Genomic DNA, 19,935 nt, shown 5'->3' with positions numbered 1-19,935 from the left:
GCAGAGGACCCACCTCATATAGGCTTACAACCATTCATTTAGTGACCATCCCAAGTTACAATGGCACTGAAGAAAGTGACTTACAACCAGCCCTTATTATTATGACTGTCACAGCAGCCTCATTGATTTATGTGATCAAAATTCAGGCACTTGGCAACTGGTAGGTATGTATGACAACCGCAATGTCCCAGGATCATCACATGATCCCCATTTGCGACCTTCCGAAAAGCAAAGTCAATGGGGGAGCCTGATTCACTTAACAGCCATGTGATTCACTTAACAACCATAGATATTCACTTCATAATTGCAGCAAAAATAAAGATGATAAAATTGGGTGCGATTCATTCACGTATCAACTGCCTCACTTAGCAAAGGATGTTCTGGTCCCAGTTGTGGTCGTAAGTCGAGGGCTACCCGTATTTAACAGTGAGTGGAATGTTAAATTTGAAATAAGTTATTTCAAATGTAGTATTTAAAAAAATAATAATCAAGTCCTATTCAGCATACTAATCCATTAAATCCTGGTGTTTGGCTTTGCTTAATTTCTGTTTCAGAAACATGCACTATCAAGCATAATAAAAGAACGACAGATATTATCAGTGCCCAGTTTCAATCCTTACCAAAATTTGGAATATATTATTCAACCTGTTTTGCTTTCATCCAAAATGATGTCAGGACTGTTGAGACTTTGCTATAGGTTTTACTGTTCCCTAACACCCAGCATTGTCGGAAGAAGGGCAATCAAAACATTTTTATTTATTTTGCAATTACTGTGACACACGATAAAAAGCAGCAGGGTTTCAGTAAGATGGTCATAGTCAATAAATTGAACACCCTCCGCTAGATATCCCAGTTTTTAAGTGCCTTTCTGGCCAAAAACAGGAGAATTTGAACATATCCTATCTAAGATGATTTCAACAGAGAAATTATTTGTTTACAGGCAGTCCTTGACTCACTTAGTGACCTTTTGAAGTTACAGCGACACTGAAAAAAAGTGACATGACCATTTTTCACACTTACAACAGTCGCAGCATCCCCATCGTCACATGATCAAATTTCAGACACTTGGCAACTGGTTCATATTTATGACGTTTTCGTTATCCCAGGGTCATGTGATCCCCTTTTGCGACCTTCCGACAAGCAAAGTCAATGGGGAAGCCAGATTCACTTAACAACCGTGTGACCAGCTTAACAACAGCAGTGATTCCCTTAACAACTGTGGGAAGAAAAGTCACAAAGACAGGCAAAATTCACAAAAGATCTGTTTTGCTTAGCAACAGAAATTTTGGGCTCAATTGTAGTTGTAAGTTGAGGACTACCTGTATTTGTATATTCATCTTGGCCTTTATTTTCCTGTTATCAATCCTGCTTTTTAAAAAACACACTTTTTTCTGCCTGTAAAGTTAGCAGAGTTAATTTTAGTGGCTTCACTTGAGCCTCTTCACTTGGTTCCCAGATTCTTTGAATGCAGGCAGTCCTCAACTTACACAGTTCATTTGGTGATCGTTTGAAGTTACGCTGGCACTGAAAAAAAGGCACATGACCATTCTCACACTTATGACCATTGCAGCAACTGACTCATATTTATGACGGTTGCAGTGTCCCAGAATCACGTGATTCCCCCTTTTTCAGCCTTCTCATCAGCAAAGTCAGTTGGGGAAGCATGTTCAATTAATGACCGTGTTATTAACTCATCACCTGCAATGATTCGCTTAACAACTGTAGCAAGAAGTATCTTAAAATGGGGCAAAATGTCACTTAGCAAATGTTTCATTTAGCAACAGAAATGTTGGTGCCAATTTTGGTTGTAAATTGAGGACTACATGTAGCCCCCCATTTTGAAAGGTATTTTAGCGTGATCGTTTCTTTTTTTCCCCCAGAAAAATAATTGTAGCAGTTGTTTAATTTGTTGCTTTCGCTTTATTGCAAAGACATGGAAAAGACCTTGGTAGAAAAACCTCAATTAATATACTAATGGCATGTGTAGAAGAGTCACAACGCAATGCCTTATCTCACTATGGCAAACGTCTTTCGAAGCAGATGAAAATCTAATGTGGAAAGCAATCGGGATATAATGACAGGTAGTCCTCGACTTACAGCTGTTTGTTTAGCGCTAAGTCATCACACATACAACCATCACAGCCTCCTCACGATCACATGGTCCAAATTTGGCCACTGGGCAGACGACCTGTATTTACAAAGCTTTGCAGCGTCACCTGATTGCCGTTTGCAAAGTCAATGGGAAAAGCTGGATTCGCTTAACAACCACACAGAATTTGCTTAACAATTGCGGCGAATCACTTAGCAACCGTTGCAAAAAAGGTTGTAAAATCAGGCTTGACTCACTTAATTTCCACCTAGCTCAGCAGAGGAAATTTGGATTGTGGGTCGTAAGTCGAGGATTACCTGAATGCCAAATCAACAATTGTGATATAGGTGCTCTGACTTTCCAAGCTGACGTATTAGTGAAGCAGCCTTCTATTGTGATCCACAAATCACTTAAAGATGCTTATTATTTATTGTTTATTTCTTGCTTAGTGTGACCCTTCCTTCCTTCCTTCCTTCCTTCCTTCCTTCCTTCCTTCCTTCCTTCCTTCCTTCCTTCCTTCCTTCCCTCCCTTTCTCCCCGCTCTAATCCCCTCCCTTCCTGCTCCACTCTGTTTCCTTAACAAGTAGACTTGTACAACAAGAAAGAAAACTACAAATTTGGGGCCAGGACACAACATACTGAGCTAAGAAACAAGCACAAGTTTTCCAATTTGAACCATTTTACATTCAACACAATTACAGGTAGTCCTCAACTTACGATCATTGGTTTAGTGATTGTTCAAAGTTGCAACAGCTCTGAAAAAAGTAACTTATGACTGTTTTCCGCACGACCATTACACCATCTCCGTGGTCACAGGATCAAAATTTGGCCGCATGGCAACTGGTTCATATTTATATGGTTGCATTGTCCTGAGGTGGAGTGATGCCCTTTTGCCTAACAAGCAAAACGGGGAAGCCAGATGTACTTAATAATCATGTCACTAACTTAAAAATTGCAATGGTTCTCTTAACAACTGTGGCAAAAACAGTCATAAAATGGAACAAAACTCCTTGCCATAACAACTTAACACTTAGCATCTGTCTCGCTTAGCAACATAAATTTTGGGCCCGATTGTCGTAAATTGAGGACTACCTGTATTTTGAGTGTAAAACATCGTTTATTTTGTACTTAAAACAAGCCATTTCCATCATTTTTGGGAAAGTTGGAGCTACAGAATGATGGGAAACCCCTTCAGATGCCAAATCTACGTCATCCATTTGCTTAGCAACCGTTCAAAGTTACAACGGCTCTGAAAAAAAGGGACTTATCATTCCTAGGGACCCTCACAGCATCCCAATTCAGATGGTCACAATTGGGACACTTGGCAACTGACTCATATTTATGATGGTTGCAGTCTCCTGGGGTCACGTGATCATTTGCGACCTTCTGGCAAGCAAAGTCAATGGGGGAAGTCAGACAACCATGTGATTTGCTTAACAACCGTGGTGATTCACTTACCAACTGCAGCAGAAAAAGGTCATGAGATTGGATGCCATTCACCTAGCGTACACCTCACTTAATGACAGACATTCTGGTCCCAATTGCGGACATAAGTTGATGACTATCTGTCTTTATAACTCAAAATGTTTTCTTTTCAGTCCAACCCAGTTAAGTTTAACCCGTTTAAACCTTCCTAAGCAGCTTTTAACCAGGTTTAAGACATTTAAGCAAATATTTGTCTCTGTTCAGCTTAAGTGATTTGTGGATTAAATTATTACACTTTGCTAAAATTGGTTGCAATCTCAGAAAAACAACCGTGGGATGGTGTTAATTTTTATTTTTCCTCTCAATTCTTTCCACTCGAGGTTTTTAAATTTCTTTTATTTGCATAACAAATTTAATGTGATTGTGAGCTTCTGCCTTTTTTTAACCCCCTGCTGTTCATACTGTTTTCTTTGTAGTCACTGAACAAGAAACTAAAGTGCCTAAGAAAACCATCATCATGTAAGTCATATATATGCATATATATCTATCTATATATATATACATAAATTAGCATTTGTGTTGTGCTGTGCTGCCTCTCTGCATGTCTCCATAATCAACCTATACAGGAGGTCCTCGATTTACAACCCCTCCATTTAACCCTTCATTCTAAGTTACAACATCACTGAAAAAAGTGGCTTACGACCATCCCTCGCAGCGTCCCCACGGTCACGTGATCAAAATTGGCATATAGTTACGACCGTTGCAGCATCCCAGGGTCACATGATCCTCATCTGCAACCTTCCGATAGGCCAAGTCAGTGAGGGGGAAGCTGGATTTCCTTAACGACCGCTGGTTTACTTAACAACTGCAGTGATTCACTTAACAACCACGGCAAAAGAAAAATTACAGTTTACAACCACAGCAAAAGTAAAGGTCATAAAATTGGGCACAACTCACTGAGCAACCGCCTCACTTAGCAATCAAAGTGCCAGTCTCGATTGTGGTTGTAAGTCGAGGACTACGTGTATTTATTGGCTGTGCAAAAGTGTTTCTTGCCATCCTATCAGGTCTAGTGGCATTTTGGGGAGTTAGGAAAAAACTTAGGCCAGGGGACAAAGCCATTCGAGGTGTGACTGCCTATTTCTCAACCTTAGATCCGGGTAAAGATCCGGGTGCAAATTGTGAGTTCTGAGCAGGTCAAAGTCAGGGTGGGACTATAGATATCCAGTGTGGCACAGCACTAATCCAGGAGATGCCTTTGATCCAGCAATCTTGTTTTTCTTGTCTTTATCTCCACCCTCTATTCAATCTTATCAAGGAATTGTTCCTGAAGGAGAAATTAACAATCTAATTGCCTTTTCTTCCCTGGAATACAACACTTTCACTGCATTAAATTGAACCGAGAGAAGAATCCCATTCTTTAAAAGAATTAAAAGTAATCTGAGCTCTTAATAATCTACTAACTGCTAGCCCATCTTCTTCCCTCCCTCCCTTCCTTCCTTCCTTCCTTCCTTCCTTCCTTCCTTCCTTCCTTCCTTCCTTCCTTCCTTCCTATTTTTCCTTCCTTCCTTCCTTCCTTCCTTCCTTCCTTCCTTCCTTCCTTCCTTCCTTCCTTCCTTCCTTCCTATTTTTCCTCCCATCTTGTAGCTGGGAGTCAAAAGAGTCAAGGGGGCATCTGTAAGGAAGCAGTTGAAGAAGCTCTTTGGGATATGCACTGAAAATATAGCTGCTGTTTGCCCTCTTGACTCCTCCTGACCCTAACCTCCAGATACCAAGACCTCAGATGCAGCTTTTGGCACAACCCGCCCTTTTCTTGTCGTGCTGGCAAGTTCATTGGAAGCAAAGAAGCTCTGGAATTGCTTTTAGGGTTAAGATAGGAGGAAGGCCAGGCGTGTCTCTTCATCACAACTAACTTCCAACAAGGATTGTTTGTTTGAACCTCTCAATCCTTGTCTTGATGCCTTTTTTTTTTTTTGCTTCCCTACCAACACAAATGCTACTTCGTTAAATTTGATTGCAAAAGGACACCCCCTTTTTATTGAGAATATTTTGAGTTGCACTGTAGGAGCAAAATTTACAACAGCGCTGAAAAAAAGTGACTTAAGGCCGTTTTTCACACTTGCAACCAACGCAGCATCCCCGTAGTCACGTGATTCGGACATTAGCAACTGGCTCGTATTTATGACATTTGCAACGCCCCCCCGAGGTCATGTGATCCCCTTTTGCCACCTGACAGACAAAGTCAATGAGGAAGCCAGATTCTCTTAACAACCGTGTTATTAACTTAACAACTGCAGTGATTCACTTAACAACTGTGGCAGGATAGGTCGTCAAATGGGGTAAAATTTACTTAAAAACTATCTCTCTTGGCAGGCAGCAGGAATTTTGCACTCAGTTGGGGTCATAAGTTGAGGACTACCTGTAGTTCCTGAGATTTCAGCAAGGTGGCCTCCTTTTGTTTACTGAATTCCACCTGCAGGTCGCCTGCATGAGACCTGAGAAATTATATTATTTTTCCTTCTTCCTGCCTCCAATTTAGAAAAACACTTTATTGAAATGGGAGCTGGGTTGTTTCCTTGTAGATGTTTCATGAACAAACTAGGTAACGTCATTAGTCTAGCACAGATGATGCAACCTAGTCAGGTCAGGAAATGTCTGCAAGAAGACAAGTTCAAAGAGCACCAAGACCAACCCTGAGCCAAAAATATACTCTTCCTTCCACCTGTTGAAATAGTTCAGCCAGGTTATTTATTTATTTATTTTTGCGCCCCTGAAAAAAAATTCAGGGAGCTGAAGGGAATTAAGATTTCCAAAATGGAGACAAGCTGGTGGTAAGAATAAAAAATAAAATTAAAAAAACCCCTTTCAAACATTAACATCTGCATGCACCCAAAGCTCAGAAAACTAACCCTGGCCGTGCTTCGTTTTTTTGCATTAACCTGTGATGCAGCGTGAATTCCCATGGTTTGAGAATCAGGGGACGTTTTGAAGGGTAGGATCCTTGATCCTCTCTGAGCTCGGTGGGTTTTTTTTGCAGATGTTTCATGACCCTTCTTAGGGAATGCCATCACTGCTAGAAGGGAGGTGGGGTTGAGGAAAGGAAGAGGAGGGCAACAGGAGGACAAGGAGGAGGGGAAAGGAGGAGGAGGAGGAGGAGGAGGAGGAGGAGGAGGAGGAGGAGGAGGAGGAGGAGGAGGAGGAGGAGGAGGAGGAGGAGGACAATGACTGTGGAGTCCTTGGTGCTCTCTGAGCTCAGTTATTTTCTTATAGATGTTTCATGACAAAACTAGGTAACATCACCAGTGCTAGAAGGAACTGTGGTTCTAGCTTCTAGCATTAATGTTATTACCTAGTTTGGTCACTAAATGTTTACAAGAAAGCTCAGAAAGCACCAAGGACCCCACAGTTCCCCTCCTTCCCCTCCCCCTCCTCCGAGATGGGTCATGAGATGTCTGCAAGAAATCCCCAAGCCAAGAGAGCACCAAGGACCCCCCCCCCCAGTTCAACCCTGAGCTCCAATTGCTCTCTTCTATCGGCCTTTCTCACCCAACCCCAATCTCCAACATTTTCACCATCAGAGAGGAAACCATCACCACCGTCGTGAAAAACCCAAGAACCAAACGGAAGCCATCTCCTGCCCGTCCGTCTTCCAGCTATGCTCCTCGCTCTCCAGGCTCAGAGTTTGCAACATCGGAGCCAATTTATGTCAGCAAGATTAGGCAACCTGGTCCCAGGCATGACCCTGAAGGAGTAGGGAAGACCACCATTCCTACTCTTTTTGTGACAGACCCTCAGGAGAGGCAAGGAGTTGCAGGCAGGAGTATCAGCGTAGAAACCCCTCTGGATGAACAGCGTAAATGGGTGGAAGTGGAGGAAATAATTGAGTTTAATGTGCAGAAACCAACCCAGATGTCAAGGAAAAGAGGTGCATCCCCCGGGCGATCCGAGAAGGAGGAATTTGTGTCAGGTTATTCTCGGCCCACCACGAGACCCAGGCGTTCCTCTGAAGATGACCCAAATGTGAATAATTCCAACAACAAACAAGTTGAGCAGGTTGAATCTCCCATCTCCCGAGATGTTCAAAGATCTGGAGAACCATCGGGGAGCGAAAATGAAAGCTCTCATGTGGAGCTAGAAGGAAAGTCACACCTTCATGAATCCAGAAGCTGGATTGACTCATCTGGGACTACCGTGGTTGAAACATCTCAGATGGGCCATTCCCAAGATGAGGACTATGTTGTGGAGGAGTCTTCTCCAGAAGACGAGACTCTTCCAGATCAAAAAACGACAGTATATGGCCCCAATCGGGGAGACCTATCCGATCTTGGCAATCGGGAAGTAAAAATCCTTACCCGGAATGGGAAAGCATTAACTTTGGAGGACCTTGAAGATTACGTCCCTGAAGAAGGAGAGACCTACAGATGCAGCCGTCTCAATTCCGAAGAAGATAAGCCTTGCGAGATAGCCGTTCTCCAGACCGAGATCAACAAGCCCACCATTGGCAAACCAGTATTACTGAACGTCGGAAGACCTGTGGCCTCTAAACCCAGGCAAACCTTCTTTAGCAAATTTGAAGGCCATCACCCTGGAAATATCTTCATGTCGGCATCCAGAGTGACCGAAACGCAACCTAGAGATCCCACCAATGTTTCTTTCCAGATTGGCGAGTCCCACCGACCAACTTTCTTCACGCAGGTCCAGTTGTCCCCGGAGAGTGGTGCGTCCAATTTCAAAACCGAAGTCTCCACCCGAAGCTACAGCACTGCCGTAGGAGAAACAGTCACGTTCCACATCAAGAAGGATGACCCTTCTCAAACTTAACGGGAAATTAAGGCCAGACCTCTTAACCATGATAGACAATAAAAAAAAAAAAAACATTACCATCAATCTTAACAACAATTCAGCACCTTTACGTAAGGGGAAAACAAGAATACAAAAGGAGAAACTGCAATTAAAAATTAAAATCCGAGATAAATGATGATGTACCATAAAATTGATCTTTTGCAAGGGAACACTTCTGTCAGTACAATCTATAGAATGTAATCTTTGATTTGCATTTCCCCCCCCTTTTTGTATTAAAAAAAAAAATTCACCATTCCATTGTAAGGCATTGAGGTGCAGCAGAAGTAGAACATCATTAGTGAGATGAGATTAAATCATGGTTACTTTCTCTTAAAATGGTGATAGGGAAACTGCCGATTTTTTTTTTAATGTTACCAAAAGGGCGATTCAGAATTTAATAGTTCTAATCCACTTCCTTCGCAACTTCTGAAGAGATTTAATGAGATGTAGCACAGGTAGTCCTTGACTTATTTAGTGACCATTCAAAGTTACAATGGCACTGAAAACAGTGATCCGTGGCCATTTTTCCTACTTATGACCATAGCAGCATCGCCACAGTCACATGATTAAAATTGGGATACTTGGCACCTGGTCCCGGTTTATGATAGTTGGCGCTTCCTGGAATCACATGATCCCCTTTTGCGACCTTCCGACAAGCAAAGACAACGTGGATGTCAAATTTGCTTAACAACACTGTTACTAATTTAACAACTGCAGTGATTCACTTAACAGCAGTGGCAAGACAGGTCATAAAATGGGGCAAAATTTACTTAGCAAATGTCTTGCTTAGGAACAGAAATTTGGGGCTCATATGTGGTCATAAGTCAATGACTACCTATATTCTATTGCAGGAGTTACGGAAATTATTTTATTGAATCCATCTTAATCCCACTGACAGAAGTGACATCAGCTTAAATGCAGACAATAAATCAATTTAAGGGACTTCTGACTTGTATTTTGATTTTTTCTAATTTCTTGCCAATTCCAAAACACGAGGGTTGGTGCCAAAATATTGACTGAATACTTTGTTCTCTCCAATTTTCTTGATACACTTCCTTTTATTAAAATGAAGATTACATTGGATAAATATGGCTATTCCTTATAGTCTCCTCTTACAAACAATATCTCCAATTATTTTTGACGTTGTCCTTAAAATACCATCTGGTAGGGCAAATTCTTAACACAGATTAAAAACAATACCAATTTTTGGATGAGTAAGTTTAAATGCATTGCTGGATAATTCTTCATAATTCATCCTTCATCGACACATTTATCCGAACCATAAATAGAGAATGGAGGATTCTCATCTTGCTGAGAAAGTATTCTCCAACCAAAAATCAGTGGTGAAATTCAATTTTTTTACTACCGGTTCTGTGGGTGTGGCTTGGTGGGTGTGGCAGGGGAAGGATACTGCAAAATCCCCATTCCCTCACCACTCAGGGGATACCAAAAGGTGGCATTTGCCGGTTCTCCGAACCACTCAAAACTTCCACTACCGGCTCTCCAGAACCTGTCAGGACCTGCTGGATTTCACCCCTATCAAAAATGTGGTCCTTCTGAAGACCACCCAACATTTATCATTTTCATTAAGGCAAGCGTTTTTGTTTTGAATACAGGTAGTCCTTGACTTACAGCCATTGGTTTAATGTTCAACAGCACTGAAAAGAGTAACTTGGGGCTGTTCTTCACACTTATGACCGTTGCAGTGTCCCCACAATCACGTGATCAAAATTCAGACACTTTGCAACTGGCACGTACTTATCATGGTTGCAGCGTCCTGGGATCATGTGATCACTTTTTGCTACTTTATGACAAACAAAATCAATGTGGAAGCCAGTTTCGGTTTACAGCCATGTTACTAAATTAACAACTACAGTGACTCACTTAATAACTGTGACAAAAAGTGTCATAAAATCACTCAACAAATGTCTTCCTTAAATTTTTTTAGGCTCAATTGTGATTGTAAGTCGAGGATTACCTGCAAACATCATGCCATGAAGTGTTTTAGAAGGCTGGGTGAATTTCATTCAAAGAGTCCCTTTCATTTTGCAAAACCCCCTTTTTGATTATTCTTTACATGTTTATTTTGTGGTATCTGTGCATTTTTAACTTTGCCAGTCATCAAAATTTTAAGCTCTGCAACCGTCTCTCTGCAGAAAATTATGCGATCCATCAGCCTACATTTAGAAACACAAAATTATGGACCTTGTAAAATGTGGAATTTTTAAAGAAACTCGGTAAACAAATGTAGAAATGTTCATTAACGATTTGGCTGATAAATAACTAACGAAAAAATAGCTTAAATTTCTCTTGATCAGCTAATTTTTTTTAAAAAAAATTCCACCGTTGCATATTTGGGACTTTTAAAAAAAAAAACTTTTTCAAATGTTACGGTCTGTCCTAGGGAGGGGGGGATTCTTGCCTATATGGGATTTACAATCTGTAGATAAATGTTGGGGTTTCTTATAAAGAAATGATAAGAATTTATACTGAGTAACTTTTGTGTTGATGAACCAGCTGGATTAGATATTCTTGGTGCAAAGTGAACAGGTTGTTTCACAGATCAAACAAATTCAGAGACGAGATGTCAACTGGAACGACACTCAATTTTCTATCAATAAAGAATTAATAGCATCGTATTTTTTTTGTTGTGGTTTTTAAAAAAATAAAAATTCATCGTTTAATTGTCATTTGGGCTATGCACCAAATGTGTTTTCGGTGTCCTGTAGAGGAAAAAAATGCAATGGGAAATTTATGCATGAAACAGTTCCTCAACACTTAGCATCCCTTCAAGAAGGAAGTTCGGTATTTCTTCTATACAGGTAGTCCTCGACTTACAACTGTTCTTTAAAGTGACCCTTGGAAGTCCCAATGGCACTGAAAAAAAGGGAATTATGATCAGTCCTCGCACTCATGACCATTGCTACGTTCCCACAGTCACACGATCACAATTTGGTGATTGTAAAATCGGGTACCACTCGCATTACAACCTCCTTGCTTAGCAACTGAAATGCCGATCCCCATTGTGGTTGTAAGTTGAGGACTAGCTCTAGTTTCTTCCACTTGAGAGGGTCATTCAAGCCAATTTCCAAAATTGGCCATTGTTACAATTTTCAGCCACGCAATTGATATCCAAAATTACTGGAAATTATGGTATACAACATCGCTTATTATCCTGGCTCTCTCCAAATACACTCCTTGACCTTAAGCAATAAAAATTATTTTACTTCAGGCTTTTGTTGGAGAAATAAATAAATGAAAATAAGTCAGATTGCAAAGAGGGTTTTGCCACTGAACTGTATAAAATGTACAAATCTTATAGAAATTGATCTATACTGATAGTCCTCAAGCCTGGAATTAGAGTCATAAATCATAGCGATACTTAAGTGGGTAAATTTCCTGGCCTCTCTTTCATTTTACGAACCAACCTTTTTTGTAGCAGTCGTTAAACCAAACACCACAGACGTTAAATAAATGCAGTCGCCATTAAATCAGTGCAGCATATCCACTGGGATGGAGGGGGCTCTTTGCCAGAAGTAAAAGTCAAAAACTGGGAAAAACAGCTAAAAATCACAGTCATGTGATTGCAAGATGCTGCAAACTGTCATAAAAGTGAACCGTTTGCCAAGCACACAAAAAATACAATTGGGTGACTACAGTGTGTGTGTGAGAGAGAGAGAGAGAAAGAGAGGGGGGGAGAGAGAGAGGGGGGGGAGGGAGGGAGGGAGAGAGAGAGAGAGAGAGAGAGAGAGCGCTTGTGTGAATTTCCAATTTGGGTGGTAAGTCACTGGGGGTGTGGGTCGTAATGCAGAATGGCTGCTAAGTGACTGGTCATTAAGCAAGGACTACCTACACTATATTGATCATGGTCACTCTCAAGTTAATGCATTCATTAAGTGAACCATCCAATTGCTAAGAAACAAGAGAAGTCAATTAATTAATTAACAAGAGATAGATAGATAGATAGATAGATAGATAGATAGATAGATAGATAGATAGATAGATAGATAGATAGATAGATAGCAGGGCATTACAAGCAAGGAATATGTCAAAAGCCATTAGGGAAAGTACAGGCGGTCCTCTAATAAGTAGAGTTCATTTAATGACCATTGGGAGTTACAGCAATACTGAAAAAAAATGACTTGATTGTTTCTCACACTTACAACTATTGCCTCATCCCCAGGGTCATGTGATCAAAATTCTATGTTTGGCAACTGTCTCGTATTTATGACAGTTGCAGTGTTCTGTGGTCATGTGATGTGATCCCTTTTGTGACAAGTAAAGTCAACGGGGAAACCGGAGTCAGTTAACAAATCAGGTGACTAACTTAACAACTGTGGTGAATCATTTAACGATCATGGCAAGAAATGTCATAAAATGGGGCAAAACTCAACCGTCTTGCTTAGGAACGGAAATTTTAGGCTCAATTGTCGTCATAGGTTGAGGACTATGTGTAGGCTACCCAACATGGTGACAGCTCTGTGTGGAAAATCTCATAAATGTTTTCTTATAAATCAGCTATTTTCCCAATGGTTTTTTTTTTACTTTGTGGCGAGATTAGAATAGAATAGAATAGAATAGAATAGAATAGAATAGAATAGAATTATTTATTGGCCAAGTATGATTGGACCCACCTGGAATTTGTCTATGGTGCAGATGCTCTCAGTGTACATAAAAGCTATGTAATAAATCATGATCATAGTCATCATGAAAATACATTCATCGTGAATCATAAGATACAACACTTAGTGATAGTCATAGGATACTAAATAAGCAATCAACACAAATCATACTAGGAAACTAAATTAAACAATATAAGATAAGGTACAAGTAACAAAGTTATAGTCATAAGTAAGGAAAGGAGACAGGTAGTAGGAAAAGTGAGAAGAGGAATAGTAATACAGCCTTACTAAATAGTTTGACGGTGTTGTGGGGATTAGTTGTTCAGCAGAGGGATGGCATGGTGGAGAGTCTGAAATTTGAAATGTTAAAAAGTCAGAACCAAGTTCAAACGTAATTGTACATTTAGTTATTCAATTTAAGGTGATGGGATATTTATAATATCCTGCTTGTATTTTTTTTTTTAATAACTCAAGGGAGAGCAAACATTTCCAACAACACCCCCTTCTGCCTCCTATTTTTCCCAGTACAACGAGTGGGCTGGGCTGAGAGTGATTGGCCCAAAGTCACCCAGCTGTCTTTTGTTCATAAAGTGGAACCAGAACTCCTTGTCTCCTGATGATTGACTCAAAATCACTCAAAGTCATCTGACTTTTATGTCTAAGCCTGGACCAGAATTCACCATCGCCTGGTGACTGACCTTAATTGGCTTTCAGGCCTAATGCAGGACTAAAATTTCTAATCTCCTGTTGATTGGTTCAAAATCACCCAGACTTCTTTTATGCCTAAGCAAGATTTGAACTCAGGATCCCTCCTTTTAGCCTGCACTAGACCAAAATCTCCAAAGAAGATTCCCCCCTTTTTTTTCTCCCCCAAACTGTCTGTCATCACTTATAGAAGCTTTCAGAGGTATTTGCAGACTGTCAGAAAAAGTCAAAATGGGGCTTACCCCAGGTCAATGGTGGGTTACGACTGGTATGCCCCAGTACAGGCATACCGGTGCCTGCCATTACGGTGCTCCAGAGGGCCCGCCCGCCCGCTCGCCCGCCATCCTTACCTGTATTTGAACTCTTTGGGGCTTCCGCGCACGGAGCGTACAGTGCCTCCGCGATGCTCCGCTAAGCAGCTGGAGCGTTGTGGAGGTGTCGCGGAGCGTCACAGACGGTAAGTACTCATGCCCCGTGCGCATTCATGTAGTGGACGCTGGGCCCCGTTGCACCGTAACGGTTGCAATGGGATCCGGAACCCACCACTGCCCCAGGCCACTTTTGAAGCTGTGCCTTGTTTAATGTCCGCCACATATCACAGCCACAGTGTATTCTGTCTGAAGAGTCCTTCAAAAATAAAAAATAAAAATGCTTTAGAGAACACTTGTTGGCGTCTTTGGATGTTGAATGTTGGCGTCTTTGTGTTTGTTGTTGGAATGCAATTTATCTTAATTGCAATCATCACAAACTCTTAGTCAATCCTGTGCAAGGAACCTTTTGCATTCCAAAAAAGATACACATAAGATTCCAATAAGATACACATCTGGAGTTGATCTGACACTAAAAGTCCCTTTAAAATTGAGATCATCTTGCAGAACAGTTTCTTTTCTTTTTTTTATAAAGATTTTTTTTATATTTTTGAATAAACACAAACAGACAAAACACACATACAAAAAAAAACCCACAGAACTGTCTTTCATTACAAATTGTAGAAAGTGTGTCGATTGGTTACAAAAACTTCCATGCCTCCTTTCTACAGTCATCACCTATAATTCATATCAAATCATATATTTTAAATCAAGTATATTACTATCATCATACCTCAACCTTCATTTGACTATAACTATTCCAGATCTAAAGCAAAACCACATAATAGCATTTCTTTAGCTCTTCCCAATATCATCCAGTAACATTACATCTTTATAACATGTTCTATATAAAAATTGGTTATATTTAATAACAGAGTTTCTAAACCTCCTTTCGTAGTCACCATTTGCAATTTATATCAGATATCATATATATATATATGCATTATTATCATCAATCAATTCTTTAACTGTATCCATCATCAGTTCATTTTATACATAATGCTCTAAATGTAACTAAATTTGACTTAATTTTTTATTATAAGCTTTCATTACATCAACCTGTGTCTTTCTAGTAATAGTGCAGTCTTATGTCTCTTGCCATTTGTGGCATTAGTATTCTGGTTATTTCCTTAGTAAGTTTTGTATGGACTTCTCTTCGCAACTTATTGCTTATTGCATATCTTGTATAAGCTCGAAATCCTCCATCTGCTTCTTCTATCAGCTTATCTTTGGTCATCACTAGTGCTCTGACAAAATTTTTCTCCTTAGTTCCATCCCTTATTCTCTCTTTTCTTCTTCTATACTTTGAGATCTGGGGTAAGGCTCCAGTCCATCTATGTCCCCATTCCATATTCCACTCTTTCTATTTCCAACCACACTGAGTTGACTGTCAGTATCAACAATTTTCTTGTCTCTTTTTTTTTCCTTCAATTTTTAGAACTGACCTCCACTTTCTTGATTTGATGAACACCCTCAATTTTTCCATCAAATTTTACTGTTCTAGGATCTATGTTCTCCAATCACTTCTCAATCTTCTCTGTTACTTCTAATAATTTTTGAATTTTAAACATAATCTTTTGCAGTGTTAAGGTTTCTTTTTCAGGTTGCGCCATTCTTCCAACTTGTAAACACTGCCACTCTGGCATTCCAAACTTTTTCTTAAATTTAAAGCAAGTTCATTTATAATCTTTCAAGACAAGGCTTTGTTTTCACTCCACTCGAGCTGCCAATGAAGCTCCCGAAAAGCACCTATATAAACAACCCATGCTCTTCTCACTATCACTGTCTGTAAACAAGCTAAGGAACCTTGAAATGCAAAATCAAATGATCGAAGAGAAAAAAGAATAGACAATATTTCCAAGCTTTCCAAGCCTCCAGCCTCCAAGTTGCAGTGTTACTTTCCCTCTGTTATTACAGCCCTCTTTGTATTCCTTTTATATCTTCTTTATATTCCAGGCTTAAAGAAAACAAAATTCTTAAATGGAGCCAAAAAAAACACACCATCCAATCCAGCATTATAAAAATAAGGAAAAAGATTTTAATCCATAGGTATAAAAAAAGAATATTAAAAAGTAGTAGAAGAAAAACTAATCCATTCAATTTAAAGAATAGGAAACATTTGCAAAAGGTCCCTCCCTAAAATATATATTTTTTAAAAAGGATAACACACTGTCTAATGTAGCTTGATTTCGCTGCTTGTTCTCTTCTGTTTTCAAATTCAATTTAGCTTTAATGTTTTTTGGGGTAATCTCTTTTATAATAATATTACCTCACTAGATGGACACACTTTCTCTTTCCATTTTCCTCCCATTCCAAAGCTGTCCCAACTTCAGCAGCTTCAATGGCTGCGCTTCTGTCACCGGCAAAAAGAGATTCTCCTGGATCAATCAGGGACTTTGCGGTCTCCCTGAGATCAGCAGGACCTACTCTTCCTTGTAACTGTCTCTTTGGGACAGTTTAGGTCCAAAAGGACCATCCAGCGGCAAAAGTATCGACTGCAATCTTTGCGCTCCAAGATTGCACGTTGTGTCATTGCAACGTCAGATCCTCCTCCTTGTAGTGATAAGAGGACATTTTCTTCTACATCTTCTCAGAGAACCACATAGAAGTCAGATTCTTTGGCACCATCACACACTGAAGGCTACAGAGCACTTCATTTATTGTTCGTTTGTTCCATTGTTATGTCTGTCATTTTGGGGGGGCAGGGGGCACAGCTTTCCTCCGCCACATGCAATTGATTATGGTAGATAGATCAACAATGGACATTATTTCTTTGCATGGTGATGGTTATAGCTAAACAGCAGATGATATACACAATATTTCTTGTCAAATGGAGAACGGTAAAACATATCCTTCCTTCCTTCCTCTCTCCCTGCCGCCCTCTCATTATTTATTTCTATCCCACCTTTATTATGTTTATAAATAACTCAAGGTGGTGAACATACTTTATACTCCTTCCTTCTCCTGTTTTTTGAATCACAACAACCTTGTGAGGTGGATTGGGTTGGGACTGATCTAAGGTCACCAAATCAACTTTCATGACTAAGGCAAGACTAGAACTCACCATCTCCTGGTGATTAGCTCAAAGTCACCCAGCCGGCTTTCATGATTAAGGCAGGACTAGAACTCACTGTCTCCAGGGATCTACTCCAGGTATCTAGACCAAACTTAAATGTGCTTCTAATTTATTTTATAGTATTTTAAATCCTTTTTTTTCAAGATACATTTGATTTACAGCACTATTTTAATCTATCAGCAAATATGCTCTGGGATCAGCAAGCAGCAAAGCAATTAAAAAGAAACAAAACACAATAAAAGTGCAAATAAGGTAGAATTTATAACCGAAGTAAGAGAAAACCCTGATTTTTTTTAAAAGTGGAGAATAAAGGAAAATGGAGGACAGAACATTAGCAGCATTCAGTTTAAAAACTCCAGTAGTTTTTTTCCCGTTAGGGTTGAAATAGTAGCCGGCAAAACACTCTATTTCTAGCAACAACTAATCTAAATATTTCTATTTTTGTGACTAGTTGAATTGCAGGCACCTGCTGGCAAAACCAGAGAAAGTGACACCTTGTCCAGTGAAGCAGACATCATTCCCCAAGATGAAAGCGTTTGTGAATGCACTGTTCCCTCTGCCAAGTACGTTTGTTGGATTTATTTAAATCTCAATTTACAACCATTCATTTAGTGACCATTTGAAGTTACAACAACATTGAAAAACGTGAATGATTACAGTTTTTGAACATTGCACTCAAAAATTAATTTTTAAAGTGTGAGCCTCCATAGGCAAATTGTGTTTAAAAGATGTCACAAAGGAGAAATAAGTAATTATAATTGGTAAGAGTCACCTTCTACAGGTACAACAATTCATTTAGCGACTGTTCAAAGTTACAACACCACTGAAAAACTGATTTATGACCGTTTTTCACATTTGCGACTGTTACGGCATCCCCTTGGCCACACATTCAAAATTAAGACACTTGGCAACTGACTCATATTTATGATGGTTGCAGAGTCGATAAAGTTCATAAAATAGGGATAAAACTCACTTAACAACTCTTTCGCTTAGCGATGGAAATGTTGGGCTCCGTTTTCCGTCTCCTCATTCCTGGCCATAATTCTGCTTCTTGGTTTCGATCGTCCAGGGTCCTCGAAATGATGGCGGAAGTGCCGTGGTTCAGGAATGAAAGAACAGAGGACATTTTGGATTTAACCGGGGAAGCCGCCGAGGGCATCGCGGAGAGGATCTATGTCGATAAAAAAGGAGAAAAGAGTGTCACAAGTAAGGGATTCTTATCTGTTGATGTGGCCTCAAGGCGAGGGGTTGGGCTAGGTGACCTCCAGGCTCCCTTTCAACTCTATTAGTCTGTATCCTACAACTCTCTATGGACCAAAATAAAGTGAAGCTTCAGGGCTAGGTTGATGAGCATTTCTAGATATTCAGATTTTCAAGATTATAGGGCTACCTGGTTTGAATCCCCATTAGCATCTGCGAAGGGAAGGGGTGAGGGCGAGTTGCGCTGCCTTTTGGAATCAAGCACACAATGAAAGACACAAAGCAGCATCTGTGCAATGATATCATGAGACGTCACCTTTGTGGCAGATGCGGAGACAGCCGAATCAACACCATGCTTTTAATGCTGGGCTGTGTTGTAATATATATTCCTTGTGTAGGTGTGTGTCCCCCATGGCCCAGTTCATACTAGGGCCTGTAGAGCCACGCTGAATCACACAGGAGAAAACAAACTCCTAGAACGCCATAACATCCTGATAGCGCATAACATAACATTCTGATATGTGCCCTACCATTGACGTCCAGGATTTGACCATATATAGACTGAGCAGTAGATTAGAAATTGTACTTTTACAGGCTGTTTTTACTCACATGCTATTGCTCCTCCTGCCTTTGTCCTATCTCAATAAAAGGGGCTCTCAGACCCTCAATCTGGGTCGCTCCATCCCGAGAAAGTTCGTGTCCTGTCTTTTCTCCCCATTGGCCTCATGGACGAACCACGGGAACGTTACATGGCTGCTAGTCTATTATGTGAGAGCAAACCCTTTCTCCATCTAGCACTGATGACGTTACACATTTGGGTCTTGACATGTCTGCAACAAAACAACCAAACTCAGAGAGCATGAAGGACCACCCCCTCCTCCCTTCCCTCTTTGAACAGCCCTGTCTCAACAGAGGGGGAGGGATACAACTTCACGATCGCCAATCCAAGTCCTTTCAGCAGCTCCAAGAAGGCCCCACACCCGCTTGCATCACTCAGGTGACCCTGAGGACACAGGCCCAGGTGGCCTCAGGGACTCTCTGAAAAGACTCAAATGACCAGCTGTCTGCAGGGAATATAAATCCTTCCGTCCCATACCATCCAGTCAGAGCTGAAGAAGCTTCTTAGATGAGAAGCGAAATGTCTTCACGGAAAAACAAGGAAGACCAGCTGCCTCTTGAAAAATCACCTTTGGGACATGAAACAGAGCACCAAGGATCCCACAGTTTTTGTGGTCCTTCTCCTCCTCTTCTCTTCCTTTCTACAAGCCCCACTCCCTTCTGCAAACAAGCCACCAAGCTCAAGAGCACCAGGGACCTCACAGATATAGGTACAAGAAGGGACACCAGAACCTGTGATGGGTACCGGAGACGGCCTGGAGCATCGGGTACCGTTCTGGTACGGTGCTCCGGAGGGCCCACCCGCCCACTCGAGGTCCTTACCTGTCCTTTAAAGCCTTTGGCGCTTCCGCGCACGTGCATGGCGTGTACAGCACCTGCGCAACACTCCACCAAGCAGCTGGAGCATCGTGGAGGCTTGCGGAGGCGTTGCTGGAAGTTACGATGCATGCATGCGCCGTGCACGTTCATGTGGAGGACGCCAGGCCCCGT

General features: G+C 40.8%; 1 protein-coding gene across 1 annotated transcript in view; it reads left to right on the top strand.

The window, feature by feature from the left end:
• The window catches only part of OBSCN (obscurin, cytoskeletal calmodulin and titin-interacting RhoGEF), a 243,002-nt gene that overhangs the window by 177,420 nt on the left and 45,647 nt on the right, over positions 1-19,935 (top strand). Inside the window, exons 91-94 of the mRNA XM_087712229.1 lie at positions 3,991-4,033; positions 7,093-8,333; positions 17,579-17,690; positions 18,197-18,333. Coding sequence (XP_087568355.1) covers positions 3,991-4,033; positions 7,093-8,333; positions 17,579-17,690; positions 18,197-18,333 — 1,533 coding nt within the window. The remainder of the gene's footprint in view (positions 1-3,990; positions 4,034-7,092; positions 8,334-17,578; positions 17,691-18,196; positions 18,334-19,935) is intronic.

The sequence above is a fragment of the Thamnophis sirtalis genome, unplaced genomic scaffold (genome assembly GCF_051295495.1).
Source record: "Thamnophis sirtalis isolate CommonGarterSnake01/CBP01778 unplaced genomic scaffold, rThaSir2_p1.2 scaffold_4, whole genome shotgun sequence".
In the NCBI taxonomy this organism is placed as follows: domain Eukaryota; kingdom Metazoa; phylum Chordata; class Lepidosauria; order Squamata; family Natricidae; genus Thamnophis; species Thamnophis sirtalis.
Note: the sequence above shows the minus strand (reverse complement) of the source record. Positions and strands in the feature narration are given on the sequence as shown.